The 19,090-nt window shown below is 43.4% G+C and overlaps 1 protein-coding gene across 1 annotated transcript; it reads right to left on the bottom strand.

Moving 5' to 3' along the window:
* Positions 1-9,800: 9,800 nt before the first annotated feature.
* Positions 9,801-13,096, bottom strand: zic6 (zic family member 6). The gene is made up of 2 exons (XM_076292798.1): positions 12,136-13,096; positions 9,801-10,438 (listed from the first exon to the last, which is right to left on the bottom strand). The coding sequence occupies exons 1-2, from the start codon at positions 13,094-13,096 to the stop codon at positions 9,801-9,803; spliced, it is 1,599 nt and encodes a 532-aa protein (XP_076148913.1).
* Positions 13,097-19,090: the final 5,994 nt, after the last annotated feature.

Below are 19,090 nucleotides of genomic sequence, written 5' to 3'. Positions count from 1 at the left end.
TCTAATAGCATCTTGCTTTGATTTGGAGCATCAATGGAATAAAAAGGCAACCAAGCCAGAACAGAATAAGATGACAGGCCCAATCTTGTTAGCATGAAAACATCTGCACCATGTCTAAAAGTCTAAGAGAACAAAGATGGCGCGTGTACTCATGCCAATGACGGCACATGTCCACTAAAGTGAGGATTCTTATGCTATTGATTGTCAATGAGATGAAAAGAGGCGCTGTCGATTTCCCCCACCCCCTCATTAATCGTCTGCCCGGCCTCCTCGGAGTCTAGACGCAAGTCTCCTCACTCTCAAGGTGCCCTGTGCAAACACTACCAACTTATGCAGAGCCCCAGAGCTAACAGGATATGATGGGACAGCATGGGACAGGACAGCAAATGATGTGATTATTATTAGTAGTAGTATTAATAGTGTATAGTCATATCATATGATGGCTCACATCACATTACATTACATCACAGAATCATGACAGTTAAGGCTGCTTCAAGTTGTAGAATACACATTTAAGGACAGAACCCCACTAAAAACGAGTGACAAAACCCTTTAAAGGGTCTAGACAAACACAACGCAAGTACAATATGACACCATATGATACAACATGATTTTGCTTGCAGCAGCTTTTGCGTTAAACACTCCGTTGTGAGGCTAAAGCCAACAAAGTGCTTGAGCAGGATTCCTTGCGAACACTTTGCGCCAGCGTCTCCTTATCCCCTCCCGTCTCCCCATCAAGCTCCGTGCCCCAGAGTGAAGGGTCATCATCGCCACACCAAATCCGATTTGTCCCTGGACATTAATGTCACGCCCTTAAAGCAACATATCAACGCAGCGAGAGCTGGCCTTGCTCAAACTGTAATTGAAATGGCCCAAGGGGGGAAGTGCGCCATTCTGCTTCAGCCCTTTCCCATCCGTCGCTCCCGAGCCCCCTCATCCATCAGTGTTTGTGTGTGTGTGTGCCCTGGGCCCTGAGGTGCTCCTGCAATGCTGAGAGGTTAACAGCGAGGGATCACTTACGCGATGCTCGCTTACTGTTTCCTCAACTGTTTGTTGCCCGGTGGGCCGTACGAGCTTGTGTACATACGACACTAGAGAGAGGAGGGGAGGGGGGGGAAAGAGAAGGAAACTGTAAAAACGAGTGCCATTTCTAGAGTGTATATTAATTTAGCGGAGAAGTGTTAGCTCGAGAGCGTCAACAGAGCAGTGGATGGACGGACTTCAAATGGGGGGAGGGGGTTGGGGGGGTGTGATCAGAAACGCAATCCCTGCTTCAGATGTGAAGTTCACAGGCTTGATTACACAAGCCTGAGCGACGCATCCTGCTACAGATAAAATTAAACACCCCCGATTACACACCACTTTGAAATATCCTGGCCCATGATCAATGTGATCCCTTATTTCAGAGCAACCTTGAAAAGATTTGTGGATTTCACACATTTGCACACACACACACACACACACACACACACACACACACACACACAGAGAGAAAGAGAGAATCACTCACAGACACACACATACACAAATGCACACACACATATATAGATTTCAAATGCAACGTCTTGCAATAGAGCTCCAAATTGTTGCTAATGAAACGTGATGGCTCTGAGAGACAGCAAAAAAGGCAACAGGCTCTTCAGGTCTCGCCGTGCCCCATTTGTGAAATCTAAGGGATGCTGCTCTTCAGGAACCGTGATCAAAGGCTCCTTAAAATTCTTTTGCGCGCGCTCAAGATGCATTTTGTATGGTGTAAATCATTGAGGAGTAGCATTAAAAAATTTAAAGTCTAATTTTGTAGCGGCGATAACGACAGCGGCGGGCGAGAGGCGAGCCAGTGTGTCCAGCCGTGGGGATGCCGCATATGCCGTATGTGGGACTGGGCTCTTACGCTGGCGTTCAGCTGGCACCTCGCTCGCTCTCCGTGAGTCTGCCAGCTGCCCTTAGCCAGCCGTAGAGGACACAGTGGCGCCTGGTCTTAGATGATCTGTAATAAAAGCAGTTGGACGGCAGATCAGAGGGCCGGGGCTGATGGGTACGGCCAGCCCCCCCTGTTGGAAAGGACAGCAGTCCCGGCTCTCTGAGTCAGACTCCGAGCGCACGAGGGCGGTTTTGCTCTCCGGCGCTGCGGACCGTGAGGGCGAGTCGGAGCGCGAGGCGGCCAAGTTGGACTGAGGTGAGGGGCAAGGGAGCAGCGCGGAGTGGAGTGGAGTGGACTGGAGTGGACTGGAGGAGGCGGAAGAGAGATCCCTCTGTCCCACTTCTTGTTGTGTGTGCGTGCACATGGGGCCCCATCTCGCGCTCCATGCCCAGTGCCTCTCAGTGGGCCTGCGCCGCAACCTGTTGTCGCTTCCTGCCATGTGGATGAACCAGAGTCAAGCGCCAAGACCGGGGAGCTCGATCTGATTGGCTGGAGCCAAAACCTTTAATGCTGCGCCCCTCGTCTCCCCCAAAACCCCGCCACACCCCACCATGGACCCAGAGCCTTCATCATCAGAAACCGTCCGAAATGTCTCTTATATAAGGCATGGATAATGAATGACAAAAAAAGAAAATGAGGAGGAAGAGGGAGGTAGAGAGTTGGGGGTTGCGGCGGGTGAGGGGGGGGGCGGCTTTTCAAGAAATGTCCATGGGGTAAATTGCAAACCAAAAATGCATCAAAAGATGAAAATGCATCAGATTCCAAGCAGGGTGGAGCCTGGCTCCCTCCCTCTGCACATGCGAGCGAACATCAAACGGCAGAACCCTATGACGAAGGGCAACAACTGAGGGAACCAAAAAAAGCAAAGGACTGCTGCCCTGGGAATGGGGGGAAGGTTGTGGAGGAGGACAGGGGAGAGGGGGGGGGGGGGGGGGGTTGATCTCAGGGTTGACAGGCAGGCTGGGGGTCCAGTGTGGGGATAGGAGGGCTTTTTTTAATAAAGCAGTTCTGCAGAGTGTGTGGGGGGGGGGGGTGCTACCACGATCGACACAGGGGCACCACAGCAGGGCTGGAGGGGGGTGGGGGAGCCAGGAGTGCCACGTCACCAGATAGGGCACTGGCTGGCAGGAAACGCCCTTCCTCCCCGTCACCCGAGCCCCTCCGCATCAGCACACATCCACACTGGAAAAACATGCTTAACATGCGTATGTGCCCGTGCATGCTCTTACATAAGAGCTAATACATGGTTCCAATACCGTATAGGATTTCTCCCCTGCTCCCTCTCTGAATGATCTGTTTGCGATTTAACCTAAGCTTCCCTAGATATAGTGTAGATCAAAAGAATTCTTCTTTTTTTAATTAACAACAACAAAAAGGACAACCCATGACTCTGTCCGTCTTACGCAGATGTGCCTCACAGACGAGTCCTCGGTCTCTTTGATGGCCTCATTACTACAGTACCTCACTTCTCGCCGTCAGTCTGCATGTGTCTATTGCCATACCTCTCATTACACACACTGCTGGTGTCAGACCGAGTGCCAAGACCCTCAAAGCCTCACGTACGCACCCACACGAGCAGTCCTCCTTGGAGTGGGATGAATAGGAGCGCCGAGCGGGGAGAGGGGATGAGAGGGAGAAGACGGCACCACAGCTGCAGCCTCCGGTCTTTATCTGCAGGAGGCGAGCTGACCGGCGTGTGGAGGCAGGGAGCGCCTCCGTCCATCCATCCATCCATCCCATGGTCCAGGAGAACGCCAGCAGTGAAGCTTTCACTGAAGGGAAGCAGAGGGGGAGCGTGAAGGCTGAACAGGCCTGTGGGACGTTGGGGTTGGGGACTGGAGACTGTGGGAGCCACCTGCCCATTGGGGTACCGCTGGACTGAATGAGAGGCCAGATTAAGGGGCCAGTGTGGGGGAGTCATGGTGGGAGAGGACCAAGAGCAGTAGAGGGAGGACGAGCAAAGTAGATGAGAAAGATTGGAGGGGGAGGAGGGGGTTGCCGTGCTTGTGATGGAGGCGGTGGGGGTTGAGGGAGATGGAGGGGAGTAAGTAACAACGAGTGGATGAAAAGAATCCAAAGTCAGGGAGCCACTGCTCCACCGGTTTGACCTGGGGAGGATGGAGGGAGGCTGGAATCCAATTAAAATTGCACCCCATTGCCTCGGCCATCACCAGAAAGCACCGGCCACCACTAACTCCAGCAGCATCAGTGCCCCCCTACATGCGCGGCTGATGCAAGAGCGCACCGGCCGCCATTCTCCTTTTTCATTCGCCGAGCGGCAGGGATCGTTTGGGATGTGGAAGTCATGTGGCGGGGCACACAAAGGAAGGTTCCGGCCCGCTCCACCTGCAGGTGACGATGTGTCATGCTCCACGAGCACACGCACATGCATAACGGCCCGACCCCGCAACACACCGCTGAGGACGCGAGAAAGGCGCCGCGCGGTAAAGGAATTGCCGAGCTACATCATGGCGCCGCCAGCGAAAATGCGCCGCATTCTGGTATATGACTGACAGCGATATATCCAACCAAACAAAAGCGAGTTTCGCCCTTGTTGCTAGGCAGAGCGCCGCCTAACCACTGGTAGCAACAATCTGGGTGGAGCAAAGGTTCCACCATTTCATGTCAATGACGACATTAAGAAGAACCAGGCGATGGTGTGGTTGGCCATCTATTTATGGTAGGCTAGGCAGCCATTGCTTTTCCACTGGATAGAATATAGACTTCAAATTCTCTGTCAAAATTGTAATTATTAAGGGGCGGGCAGAACAGTATTTCATTTCAGGGTCTTCAGCTCCATTTCAGCCTCTCAAATGTGCACATGGCCACTAAGCTTGCATAAGAGATGAAATGGTGTACTAGATTGTTCCGCCACAGAAAAAGATATGTTTATGCAGGGAAATGGATGTATGAGCAAGAGTCTGTGTAGTTCCCCTTAAAAAACTTGTGTTAAGGGAGTCAGTTGCTCATGACAGAGAGAAGATGCAGTGGCACTGCGCAACAACCATCAAGTCAAACTGTCACTGTCATCTGGAGGAATATTCTGAGATTCTGACGAGCTCGTATGAGAGGCATTAGAGGAAGGCAAGGTGATGAGGTGAAGGGGGAAAACGAGTCTGGGTTTAGTTAACAACAAAATGAATTCCTTTTTCAACTTGCAACGCTACAGAGTGAGCATGTCTCTGTCATTTATCTTCCCTCAGCTTAAAGGAGATTGTATAGTGTCCTCACATGGAGCCCAATGCTAAATACAGTACAGATGCAGTATCATCTGCCTGCACCATGTGCCATGTCTGTCTGTACCAAAACCCTCTCTCACTCTCTCTCTCTCTCTCTCTCTCTCTCTCCTTCTCCCTCTTTCTCTCTCACAAGGCTCCCATTACTAGCAATAAGGAAAAACAACAAAAACATCAGTCAGTGGCAAAGTGGGCAATGGCACTGACCCCATTTTGGAGCACACTGGAAAGGAAATATGACGGATTGTGCATCCCTGCCAGAAACCACTCGGTGCAGATGATCTGATAAGGTTCTGTCAGATTTTATGTTGTTTAGGAATCCCTAACCTCCATATCTCCTCCACCATCTCTGCCTCAGAACCCCAACACTGGCCACTGATCTCAAGTAAATGGTTTACCCAGAACAGCCCAAGACACAACCAATAAAACCCCAATCTCTTATTATCTATTCCGAATCAAACGCAAGGCAGTGGCAGTGCATGTCAGGGTTTTTTTTTAGAGAGAGAGAAGGGACACCAAGTGTATGGCATGGAGCACTGTCTGCCAGGACTGAAGCAGGAAGCTTAATCATATACACTCCCTCCATATGCAGACAGTCTCAGGCTAACCCATCCAAACTGGCCGCGATGGCAGCGGGCGGATCTGAGGGATAGATTTCCAAACAGATGGCCTCCGCCTTTAAAGTACTTCCCATTTATTTCCCTCAGCTGACATTAAGGCCAAGCGCTCCAACTCGGCTGAAATCAGAGAGGCCCTTCAGAATCATGCATCAAATAGTCAGTGTATGAAAAATACATATATGAAGAGCTGTCTCCCAGGCTACATGTCTACAGTCTAGGTCCAATGCATTGTGTCGTTTTGGCACATGCCATGAAAAAGCTTTATCTGTTTTTAATGAAGAGTGGTGATGTAGTATCCGGAAGACCATATTTGCTGAGCTGCGAAGCCACTGTCTCTAAGTAAGCTTATAAAGAGCAGGTTTGATAAAAGAGGAAAATATTTGAATAAATCAGCAAAGGAATTGAAGTCGTCAGATCATGCTCTATGGGTGTTACCAATAACAACTCACTCTGCTTGATAGGTTCAAATTTGTATTATTTATCATCTGTCTAACAGTGCATTCCAGACATGATTTGTAGTTGAGTATTTTAGTCTAACAGTATAAAAATAACACCAATAATCAAGGCTCTAGTCCTGTTGTGAGAACAAACCCACTGGAGGCATTACACTACATTTACTGCTGTTGAGGAGGTCTATTTTGTGCCAGGAGTTTCATAATCTACCTCTCCAGATTCATTGCAAAATAATCTGATGACATCACCACACTGAGTCATGTTGATAGCATCCCTATAATGACCTTCCGTTGCTCACAGATTTCATCAAGTCAAAATGTCAGAAACCGCAAAGAGAGAAGTATAAAGACCAGTGGATGTGTAGAGTTACTAAAGAAATCAGGCATTTTTAAAGACAGGCTTCACATAGTTCCCATGCGGATACTCCTCATTGTATTATGTCTCATTTATGTCCACACCCAATCTCCCTCTAGTGCACTGACATTGACATTAGCTGCATTCACCAAAAGTTGTTTTGAGTGTCTGTATGCAGCAGAGTGATATAAATATATGAATGAATTAACTGGAAATCAGGTCACTGTACATCTTTTGATGCTGGCCCCATGTGGTCAGCCGACTCGAGTAGCCTTTCTCTCCCCACTAAACCAGTCAACACCGACACTTGCCATGCTGCATGCCTTGCTTCACACGAATCCGAAAATGCACGCCCTAGTTAGCCGTGTTGAATTCTGTGGTCACTGATTTTTCAGCAGCCGCTGCTTTTTAAGTAGACTGTAATGATTTATGCCAGAGGCTCAGTCCCTGGCACTGGGAATTGACTGTGTAAACTATGAATGAGTTAGATTATTGCAATAACCATCTGAGCTGAAATGGACCCTTTTAAGTGTAATATAGGCTGGTCATTGGTGGCATTATATTCACACATGCACATCAACATAAAGCAATTGGCACTGGGCATTGGCATGACAAATTGAAATGGATCTGTCCTAGATTATTATGTAACAGCATCCTTCTCACAGTGTGAATATTCCATGTTTTAAATTGGAACACCATTGACACACAAAGGGAAACTACATAACTTCATATGAGATGACTTTCTGTAAAGACTGAGAGGAGCCACTAACACCAGGATAGACTTGGTTGAGAAATCCGTCTAGTTTCACCACACAAATCAATACACAATGAGACCAGCAGTTTCTGGAATGATAAAAAGAGTGACAATTGTGCTGTCCTGAAAGTATTTAAATATTATAGCCTTCATCATATTTGTTCTGTCCATCATACTTCAAATACTGTTTGCACTCAGATTAATCACAGTTAGATGGTGTATTGTTAATTTTATTTGCATTAGCCCTGATGACCTCATTATATTATAATGTTAGCAATCATGCAAAGTAGAACATTGGAACAGGGCAATATGTGTGCATAGCAGTTGTTACGTTAACGCGTGGACTTAACGAGACTCCACGAGGCCCCTGAACTCAAAAAGGCCACACGGGATGAGCGAAAATATATTCGATACTACACGCATCAGATCCCTCTGCCACTCATGTTAAGTAGATTTTGAGAAAAGAGAAGAAATACGTTCACACGAATATCACTTGTGTTTTGGTTACTAAATAACGCTTTAGCCTATAACAGAGTATGAAATATGAGAGAGCGCAAATTCGTTCAAACGCAGGGTTGGGCGTATCGGTTGGCCACTGCTATGATCCCAAAAAGGGCAAGTTCAAAAAGCCGGACCATGACAGTTGCAAAATGAAAACCATAACTAAAGTTCAGCCATACAATTGTTTATACTTCACTTAGTATCTGTATTGCTTCATATTAGGAAGGTTATTTGTCCCAAAGAGGTAAGCCACGCATCAACAATGACTAATTGACTAGATTTACACGCACACTAGCCTGCATGGTTACTTGCAGTATGTCCATAATGCTAACAAATTTATACTGAATAATGGTTTTACGTTTTGACATTCAGTTTACGTTGCGCTGGTGTAAATAGTTCCCATCAATGCAGAGTTGCACAAATGCTGAATCTAGTCAGAAGTTCTGCGTGCAGAGGTCTGAACCGCCAAAAGTCAGATGTATGGCCACCCTAGTGAGCGGGGCCATGTGGATTTGATCCTAAAGATAGGTTAAGTGTCCTTTGAAATCAATACCAGTTTTGCACACAGCCAACCAGTCGTGGCCCAAAGGATACTGACCCTACAGCTTCTTTTGAACTGGCAAAACAGTTATGGGCTTCCTACCTCTCCGCTGCTCAGCGAGGTGAAGCACACCGTAAATGTCTATACCTAAAATCCTGTTGCCCCAAGTTCAGGTGCAATAGACCTAATAAAGTATGTCTGTGCGTGTTTGTGTGTGCATGTGCGTGTGTGTGTCCATGCGTGCGTTCGTGTGTGTGTGCGTGTATATGTATGTATGTATGTGTGTGTGTGTGGGGGGGTAAAGTGTGTGTGTGTGTGTGTGTGTGTGTGTGTGTGTGTGTGTGTGTTGCATGCGTGAGAGGGCAAGATGTAAAATCCTCAAATATGCAGCGATATAGCTGAAGCAAACAGGGTTCCAAATCTGGGAGTCGTCACTATGCTACTACTACCGCACGTTTTCTTTGAGAATGCATTGGGTTTAATCACACACTGCCTGATCAAAGAGAATGGAGATACTTTAATGAAATATTGAATGCATAATTAATGTTACAGTATATACAGTAGAATTTTAATTAAACATTTTAATTCGTATCAAGTAGTCTGTAGATTGGCTTCTCAGTCGATCCAAAAAGAGCTGCAGAGATATATGAAATAGCCTATCCATGTATAGACTATTAAAAGAAAGAAAAAAAGACTGGGGGCATCTTGGGAAAAGGCATCAGGAGACATTCACGCTCCACCCTATGTTGGGTGGAAAATGTGAGGCCTCACCAGGTCCCGTAATTTACACTACTTTTATGTGATGTTTAATGTGATTTAAAAAATAATAATAAATTAGCGCACGATATCCTAAATAGGTCACCTTTGAATTACGATTTCAACAAGAATTAGACATAAATAACATTATTTTTACAATATGATAGGCGTCAAAATTGGACATGACAGGAAGAAAAATGTTCACAGCTTTCGAAACAACTCTTTTGACTTTTCAACATCACATATCATAGAACAATAATTGTACGCTTTCTTTTATCCAAGAACTTTAACCACTAGGTAATAGAACGTATTTCTACTATAGTCTTTTGTCTATATGGTTATTGAGCAGGTCATAAACATGGGTCATATTTGCAACAGACTACACTGTTTGTATATAATGATACAGATTTACACCTTTGCTGGCCACTTGTTTTCTTTTTGAACCACTAGACGGGACATTCGTTGCATATGCTATATTGCCAACTGAGCACGCCACAACACTGAAACAGCGCCATTTATAACATTTAAAGCTTACATCCACAACATACACTATATTATAAATATTTGTGTTTTGAAATTGGGAGACACATTAAAATGTAGGCTACATACAGCTTGGGTGTCTGTTCGGGAAATGGCTGCCTGACTAGCAGTGTGGCTATCAGAATTAGGCTGATGACATGTCCTCATTACACTGTTTTAACGAGAACGTATCCACACCACTGTGACAGGTATACCAGCCGTTAACAATGTTCTTCTGGAAAGGGGAACTATTTGCAAAAGTCCTGTGTCCTTGAGTAAAACTGTGGCTCGTCTGGTTGCAAGGGTATTGTGAAGGTTCGGGCCTGTAATTGCTCCGCTGTATCAACAAAGGGTCCAAGAGGGCCTGTGACCTATGCGTCGCGTAGTCCAAACTGCTGTCAAACGTGTGATGGAAACGTGACCTCAGAGACGTGTCGTTTCGAATCTCGGGGGAGAGGGACCCTTGCGAGGAGGCAGGTGGTGGAGCCCGCCTCATGGAGGGAGGGGAGGACACGTCTTGCCGCTCTGTTGTAGGAGACCTGGCTTCGGCAAGGTGTTCCCCATCCTCCAGGCGCTCGTCGTTGGCTTTGGATATGTAGGCCTTGCAATGGAGTTTCATATGTTTGCGTAGAGAGCTGGGATGAGTGTAACATTTCTCACATCCTCTGACTTTGCAAGTGTAGGGCTTATCGCTGGAGTGCACATGAGAATGCTTCTTCCGGTCACTGCTGTTTGCAAATCTCCGATTGCAGCCCTCATACTCGCATTTAAACGGTTTTTCACCTAAACGTGCAGAAGGGGGAAAAATGGCCGCTTATTACGAGGGACATGTCTAGTTAGCCAAAAGAACAGTGAATGACTTATCTTGGGGAAATGAAAATGTGTTGTTTTCATAATATATCAACATTGAAGCCTACATTTTATTATCTTCAGAGTTTGGGTGCCTTCTGAGGACTGTAATCTGACTCGTTTTTATTTGTATCTAGGATGAATGATATCCACGTTGGGTTCTTCCAGCTTCTAAAAAACCGGAAACTCACATAAACTGACATATGCCCACGATATTGGAGAAACCTATATAATACTGATTTCTGCTCGTGACAATATGCTAATAGAAAATATTGGACTAATCAAAACACTTTCACAGCAAAACTAACCCCACAGACACCCCAGCACAAAAACAGGAAGGTATTTGATTAGGGAAATAAATTACTTTAGCAAACATTACTTCACCAATAAATATAGCTTGATGACATATTATTTATTAAGATTCTCTGTCGGCATGAAATTTCAATTAAAACGGACATGCGTTTTCCACAGGCTACCTGTGAATATCCAGCGGATTATTTTGTCACTGCGTCTGATGTCATGTAGCCTATTAAACATGTTTGTGTTCAGTGGGTCTGGGTTATTCCAAACAGTTTTAACAGAAAATGATTTATATATTTTTATTGAACTGCACATGCGTAAGAATAAATGTGGTTCGTTAGGCTACTTTAGTGGGCATCTATACAGAAATCGTGCTCAATGTTTCAGCTAAATATACATCAAGCAAAATAAATAATGTTGCCACATATTAATCGAATTTTTGCCTTTTCGCAAGCACCGAAACACATTTTCATAACTTGCATTTAAAAAGGAGAAAGTATGACGTGTGCACTTCGTAGCGTAGCTTATCTGGCTGCTGAGTTTGCAGCATGGGTCCTGCGCGAGCGCAGAGTAATAATCCTTCCTACTGAGGTTGCAACTGCGCGCCGCGTAAAGACTACGTCACAACTCTCCGGTGTCCCGGCAGTTATTTATTTATTTCTCAACATGAATGAGAATGAGAGGCACCCAAACAACTGGCCCAAAGAGTTATCTAGTTGTCTATGTGATCATCAGTTGCTGTCTTTCCTACGACTACTAGCCCTTGTCCAACACAGTACACACAAACCACCACTCCAAATAATATTCATTATTATAACAAAAAATTATCAAGCATGCAAGTTGTAATATATTTCATAACTGACATGCAAAAAATAGGATTTTTTTTAAATATAAACTAAAAGTGGGGCAGAGTCTTAATAAGTCATTCAACAAAGAAAAATGGCAGGTTTGTAAGCAATGTTTAAGGTAGTCTAATGTATTGACTCTCTTGGAAATAATAAAGCTCCTAAAACAAAATAACTTACTTGTATAAATGTTGCAAACTATTTCAACTAATTGATACTTGAGAGTGAATACAAAAACATATATATGTTTGGTTAAAGTTATATCTATTTTCAGGTAATAAATAATTTGCCAAGTACTTATTTCTCTCATCAGCCATTGGAAACAATACGGTTAATACTCTAATTAAAGAATGGCAAAAGCACGTCACAGTTAAGACTGGTTCATTATTTACCTACTGGCACACGGTAAAATAATAATTGTGAACATTTCAATATAGTTTTATTGATAGCCTACTATTCATCTGGTAATATTACATGGGCACCAACCTGTATGTGTTCTCTTGTGAATCTTCAGATTTTCTGATCTTGCGAAAACTTTTTCACATCCGTGGAATGGGCAGGGGAAGGGCTTTTCCCCTGTGTGGACTCTTACATGGTTCACCAGCTTGTATTTGGCTTTAAATGGCTTACTGTCCCGTGGACAGTTTTCCCAGTGACAAACGTATTCGGTCTGTTCTGGTCCGCCAACATGCTCCACCGTGACATGGGTGACAAGTTCATACATGGTCCCAAACGTCCTGGCACAGGGCTGCTTCCCGGCCCCCACTTGGCTGTCACTCCATTTGCACACCAGCTCGTTGTTGGGATTTTGCCTGGAGCACCTGAGGAAGGCGTCGCCTCCTCCTCGCTGCACGGCCATGTTCAGCGGTTTGTAGAGACCCAGAAATTGGGTGACAAGTTGTTGGCCGTTGCCCCTCGGGCCGCTGATCGTTTGGCTGTAGGGGTGAACCCTCGAGAGGATATCGCCGGAGAGTCCCAGCATTACTTGACTGCTGAAGTCACGAGCAGTGTCGGAGGAGCCGTTGGCCTGTTCGTGGTATGCGGTGAAAAAAGCGTGGCTTCTGCCATCCCTATAGCTGGGAAGGTCACGGTACCTTCCAGTCGTGCCATGCTGGTTAGATCTTGATGCCAGTTGATCTGTGACTGGTGGCATGCCTGGTCCTGACAGATTTGTCCCAATAATAATGCCCCTAGGACTGGGTTCTAACCGGTGGCTGGTGTATCCCGTGTCTGAAAGATGGGGAACCGAATTGTCAACATATGCACGGGCCCTCGTCTCAGGGTAGTCTCGCAGATTGTGCGAGGGGCAGAGTTTTAAGGAACTGCCGGTGGGGTGCCCCATGTGCTCCCCTGCCAAAGGTGGCAGCACCACGCTGGGTTCAGTATTGCTCTCCCCGGGGTTGACGCAAGAAAGAGGGCAGCCACTAAACCTCGACAGGCTTGTCATGTTTTGTTGTGAGTTTGGCTGTGAGTTTGCAAAATCAACCAACCTCTAAGTTCAGGATTTACCTAGAAACCGTGTCCCCATTTCCCCTTCTGAATATCATCATCATCTGCATGTGAAATTCTTGGCCGTGAACATCGCGGGCGCAGGAATCAGACACAAGCTCGTTAAAGTTGGTGTGAGTCCCATGCCGTTCACTTTGCCCTCTTGATTTGTGGCAATAACCGTGGTAGTAAAAATGCTTCGAAGCAGGCCATGCTGCAATATAAAAGCACAGCAGGCAAAGCTGCTTTTAAAAACGGGCGCTTTGGGATTGGTTGGAATGCGCTATGATTGACAGCGACTGGGTTTGTTTTAAAAGGGACACGCAGGCGTTCACCACAGGACTCCGTTTTCAAATATCGCAGAGAAAACGCTTTGATATGTGCCGCGTATGTACTACCAAACATTGGTCTGCCTTTGACTTAAAGGAGTCTCATTACAACAAGCAAATATCTCAAAATCGAACATTCCAAAGTGTATGTGGTAATGGTAGCATTTATGCCTATGTTATAACAGGAGACTTGTCTTTGGATCGTCACCTGTTGGGTACAATTTAATCAAATTTTACGATTCCGTTTTGGGGGGCTATTATTCTTGCAAAAAAAGTACTCTGTGTATTCTGTCGAAAACAAAACATCGCTATTAGATCCAGTTTTGTAGTTTACCCTAATTTGCTTCCAAGTTAGTTGAAGGAGAGTTGTAATGGGATAAATGATCTTTTTCTGTCTTCTTAAAATCTTAATTCAACTTCATGAAATGCTTTTGCTTTTGCCACGACAGCAATTTTCTTTCAATTGTTGGCATTTGGTATAGCCCCTCTAAGGTGGTGCCAACGCAATTCATCCTACGCCATGCCGACTTCACCAACTGTTGGCAGATGCAGTCCATTGGCAAGTTGCAGTAATCACAAATTATAACTACTTCTGTGGTCATTCAAGGTCATTTCTTACGGGAGTATTATTCTATACAAAACAGATGATGGTTTCGTCAAGCGACCAAAGTGATGTAGCCTACCATTACATTTAAGGCTTTTAAACGTCAGGTATGACATGCTGTCGAATCAAAAGAACAATATATAAACTTTCACCACTTTATCAGCGAACGCTGAGAATCATCGATGCAGAAAATTGCTCAGGTTACCGGAGTAGGCAGTTTCTGAAATGTTATCGTTCCATGAGAAGAGGCTGTTACAAACTAAAACGCCCAAGTTAATAATTCCATCCAACAGCCTTTTTCAAAACAGAACGGTATCATTCAATCTCAGTCCTCTGTTAAAGATATGATTAGTCTATTTATCTGTAAATCTGGGATGAAAACTAAACCTGGAAATAGTTTATTGGGGATCTTAGGGTTAGTAGTACTGTTAGTTCATGATTCCACATGGCTGAGTCTGCATTGTGATATTATTATGTATTTTTCAAAGTGCCACTGACTTCAACAACTACGAGTCTGCTTTTTGGTGCAGTAGGAAAAAATCCATATTCTGTGATCAGTTTATTTATATGGGCCATAGAGTGTAACCTACAATCTCACATAATGTATCAAGTGTTCTCTTTTTGGGGAAAATACTCATTGAAGCACATGACATATGTCCACACAAGCAGCCATTGTCAATTCCCCTTATCTATCAGTTTTCTTTTTTACCTGCATTTATCATAAAGTAAGTCAATAAAGGAGCAGTCTCACTCTAAGATAAGATAATATTTTACTCTCCCCTGATGTGACTGATGCCACAAATTTACACTATTGTTGGCCATTTTCCTGAACTGTCAATTGGGGGGGGGGGGTTACATGTGTACTTACATGAGTGTAAGTAAGTGTAAGAGCTGAAAACAGACTACAGTTTATTCAGTTGACAAAAAGTGTAAATATTTTTTCCTCAGTCTCTGTGCACTTTATCGGGGAATAAACCAGAAGAAATTATATTTATATGGATGATACTCATTTCACCATATAAATGAGGACAATTCAAGAAGTTTGGATTAAAAAATATTCAAAACTCACTAGTCATTTACTGTAAAACAGCACATCTTGAGTTTGATGTACTATGATCGTCTTTTCTCATTTCTTTAAAAAAAAATTCAGGCTTTTAAAACTTTTGCTCAATGTTTTTAATCACTTTGTTTGGTTTGGTGTCAAAGACAACAATTTAAAATGTGGAATACTGCATTTTAATGAAATGCAGAGCAGGGAACACAATTTTCATGAACAAATTAGAAACTCTAGCTTGCAACTACTTACACAGGTTAACATCCTTTATATAAATAACATACCGGTACATTATAAACCATAGTTTACAAACAGAATAACATCTACCATGGACAAAATCTGAATTATTATGCAATAATAATAATTATTATCATTGTGTTTTCTGTTTGTACAAACACCATTACTTGTTACATTACCGCGCTGCAAAACATGGGTAAAATACAGTCACAAGCACAGAGTACAGACAGAGTTTAGTCAAGATGACTAAAATAGCCCCTTGCCAAGTAGTAGTGTGTTGTAACAGCAGTACATACCGTGGTCACATTTCTAGTCAGGGTATTCCACACAAGCGACAAGTCAATTCTTCTTTAGCTTTTTAATGATGGATTATGATATGATGAAGTGCGGACATCATACACTTGTTCTCTTACAGGCTCTCTGATATTCAAACGGACATGGACAGCAATACTGACAAATGTAATTAGACAGACAAATATGTCAGAATGACAATATTGTCAGTTGTTTTAATATCCAAAGTGCGGCACATACATCATCCACAAAGGTCAAAACGACATTGAGGGTCGAGTAACACTGCTACCTTTGGTAAATCTGTAGCATATGACCAAGACGTGCATCATTCATATGTTTAGGTGACAGCGCATCTGTCCATTCCTCACCGAAGACAACAGAGAAAGAAGTAGTCACACTCAAATGTGGCCTTATACTAAACTATCATGAGCTACAGGAAGTATTCTGCAGGACATTGCGCCAGATTGTACTGGAGTTAAAATGGCATCCATCGATCTCAAAGCACATATTTTAAGATATATACTGTATACATAGAGTGAGAGAAAGAGAAAAGAGAGAGAGAGAGAGACAGGCATAGAAAGAGAGAGGTAAATACAAGTCCTTCTTACTTGATCTTGCAAGATTGTTATGTGCATGAGCAGTTTATGCTATGCACTAGTATGTTGTATCTTCTCTTCATCATGTTGAGCTGCCTGTAAAAAAATAAGATAATGCATTCAGCATTTTTGCTTAGGAGTTAAAATGACCAAATTAACATGGTGTTATGCATATAATATAATGATCGTGTGTGTGTGTGTGTGTGTGTGTGTGTGTGACACTCGTGTGTATGACAATTGAGTGTGTGGGTGAGCGATTATATGCTTGCTTTTCCCTGTATGTGTGTGTGAATGAGGTGGGTATATGTGTATTAACAACTGGCACACTGAAAGACAGAGAGTAAGACTAATAAACAAACACAATCTGTAACTGTACCAATCGGCAACTGATATATATGCTATTGTATCAACAACACACACCACTGGATCTGCACTGATGCGGCCACTGCTGCCCACATTGGGTCAAATGGACAGCAGTATCTCAAGCCTCGAAAACACTCCCTGAACAATATCACGTCGTTTTCAAACTCAAACCTTCAGAGTCTGCCCAAGAACTTCAGACTCCAAAGTGTTTAAACTCTCCCCATAAACATGGTTATTGCCATGCAAAGGTGAATGCCTCACAGGCTGGTGTGATAATATAAGCACTACTGGCCTACATGACAGCTTAGGCATGCATGACTTACTGACACGAAAGAAGCTTACACTAAACCCTGAGAGGTATATATTAAAGGCAGGTGCCTTGAGGAGAGCTATGTTGTCACTCTGGCCAAAAAAATGCTGCACAGGTCAACAAAACAAGACCTTGCCTTCAAAGGACAGCAAATATCATGTTCACATTCCAACTGTCCCACTAGTAACAGATATAAACTGCAGTCTTTTCTGAAGCACTAGCATTTCATAGGAATGAGTGAAGGAAATTTTAGTTTATTTTATATTTTTTATTGAGGAAAAAGTTGTGTGTGTGTGTGTGTGTGTGTGGTGTGTGTGTGTGGTGTGTGTGTGTGTGTGTGTGTGTGAGCGATGGAATTCTTAGAAGTGTCAACAATCTTCCTAAAAAACACACTTTCTCATAATGAATACAATGGATTCAAATAGCTGTCTATATTCTTTTTGTTAATGTACTGATTCCAGAAAATATGAGATTTTGTGGCGGTTAAAGCAAACCATTCAATAGATAAATAACTGATGGGAGACCCAGAACAACTGCTGTTATAACAAAATAACTTTCCATCATTACAAATTGACATCTAATTTGAAACCCAAACCGTATTTCCAGGAAGCAATTTTCTGAATTGGCTCATTCTACTTGATTGCAATAAGCCATTATATTCACAAATAACACAGTTCAAAGATGTCAGTGTCAACTGAAAAATCTCCAACCCACACCCTCAACTGGCGTGCAGTTTTCTCTGGGCTCAATATTCCTAGCTTGGCCCTCCGCTGCTGACTGAGCCCGATCATTTCCTCCGTCTGGGAATTATTGGGTTAACGCCTGAGAGGAAAGTTTCTTTCTGTTGCACAAAACTTGGCGTGTGTACCGCTTCGCACAAACCAGCGCGCAATGTCTACTGTTAGCACAAGGAGTTGTATTAAAACCAAATAAGATAACGACTCAAAAATAGTGACATGGTGCCCAACTCTTGTAAGAGGGCACACGGTCTCTGAATTTGTTCGAAAGTGAACGTGCCATTTAAGGTTGTATTTTCGGATAAACGCCAGCTTCCTTACATGTTCTGAGTTAAATACATTCTACTTACATCAGCCAAGGAAAAGATGAGTATTTATATCGAGAAGAAGTATCGTGGATTACTTCCACGCAGTGCATCAAGCAAACTAGGAGAAGAATGAGTGGTTCTGTATTTTAGCGCACCATTGTGATGTGATACAGTGATTCTCGTTTGATATTAATATCAAGAGGTTCCTCGTAAGAGGTTTATGCGCATGCCCGGGACTCATGGATCGTTTCAGAGCCCTCGGCACGATTTCTTTCCACCTACATTAATCAGATATGGGGATACAGAACATTAACTCAGATTATAAATTAAAATCACAGCAAACACACACATATTGAATGTTTGTGTACGGCTAAGTATAAAGTAGGCTAGACGTTTGAGAATGATTCCTTGAAAATCCTTTAGAGAGGACAATGTCATAGAAGATGAGACATCTGATAAATAGGCCTACGTGAATGTAAAAAACTATAAACAGTACAACGTCTATTTTATGACTTTTAACACCCCAAATGAACATGATTGCACAATCAGCACAGTCTGGGGGCAGCCAAAGTGTGTCAGTCCATGTAGCTACTAATGAGTAGCCTAATTTGAAAATATTTAAAATACTTTAAGTAAATTAAGAGGGTTGCATGGCAAATAGTGTGTGTAAGAGAGAAATTCATGAATACCACGCTTAGGGAAATATTTAGTGAGGGTATAAATGATGCTGGTCTGCTACTAAAATATATTAACCAAACCTAAAACAAAAACGAAACCTTGCAATTATTATGATATAACAGAAAACAATTCAGTAGTAAAGCCTCCTCAGGAATACTAAAAGTGACAAATTATGTTAGTGAAAATACTGAATATCTCCATCATTATGGATTTATCATAATATTTACTGTTATTATATTATTATTGCAATACATTGCCATTGTTACTCCATCCTTCTTGATTTCATTTTGAAACACGTCACGAAAGTCTAAGTGAATGTCCTGCAATGGGTTGGGGCCTTACGTAGGCTATAGCATGGGAAAAACACTAAAAGGTAGAAAGATATAGGCGCGTTCTTTTTTTCTGTGTTTGAGAAATGGTTTGGTATATAGAATGAATTGATATGA

Source organism: Alosa pseudoharengus, unplaced genomic scaffold (genome assembly GCF_046254945.1).
Source record: "Alosa pseudoharengus isolate Yale_2024_CS ecotype anadromous, Long Island Sound unplaced genomic scaffold, YU_APseudo_1.1 YU_APseudo_1.1_scf_19, whole genome shotgun sequence".
In the NCBI taxonomy this organism is placed as follows: domain Eukaryota; kingdom Metazoa; phylum Chordata; class Actinopteri; order Clupeiformes; family Clupeidae; genus Alosa; species Alosa pseudoharengus.
This window is presented reverse-complemented; position numbering and strand designations above follow the sequence as displayed.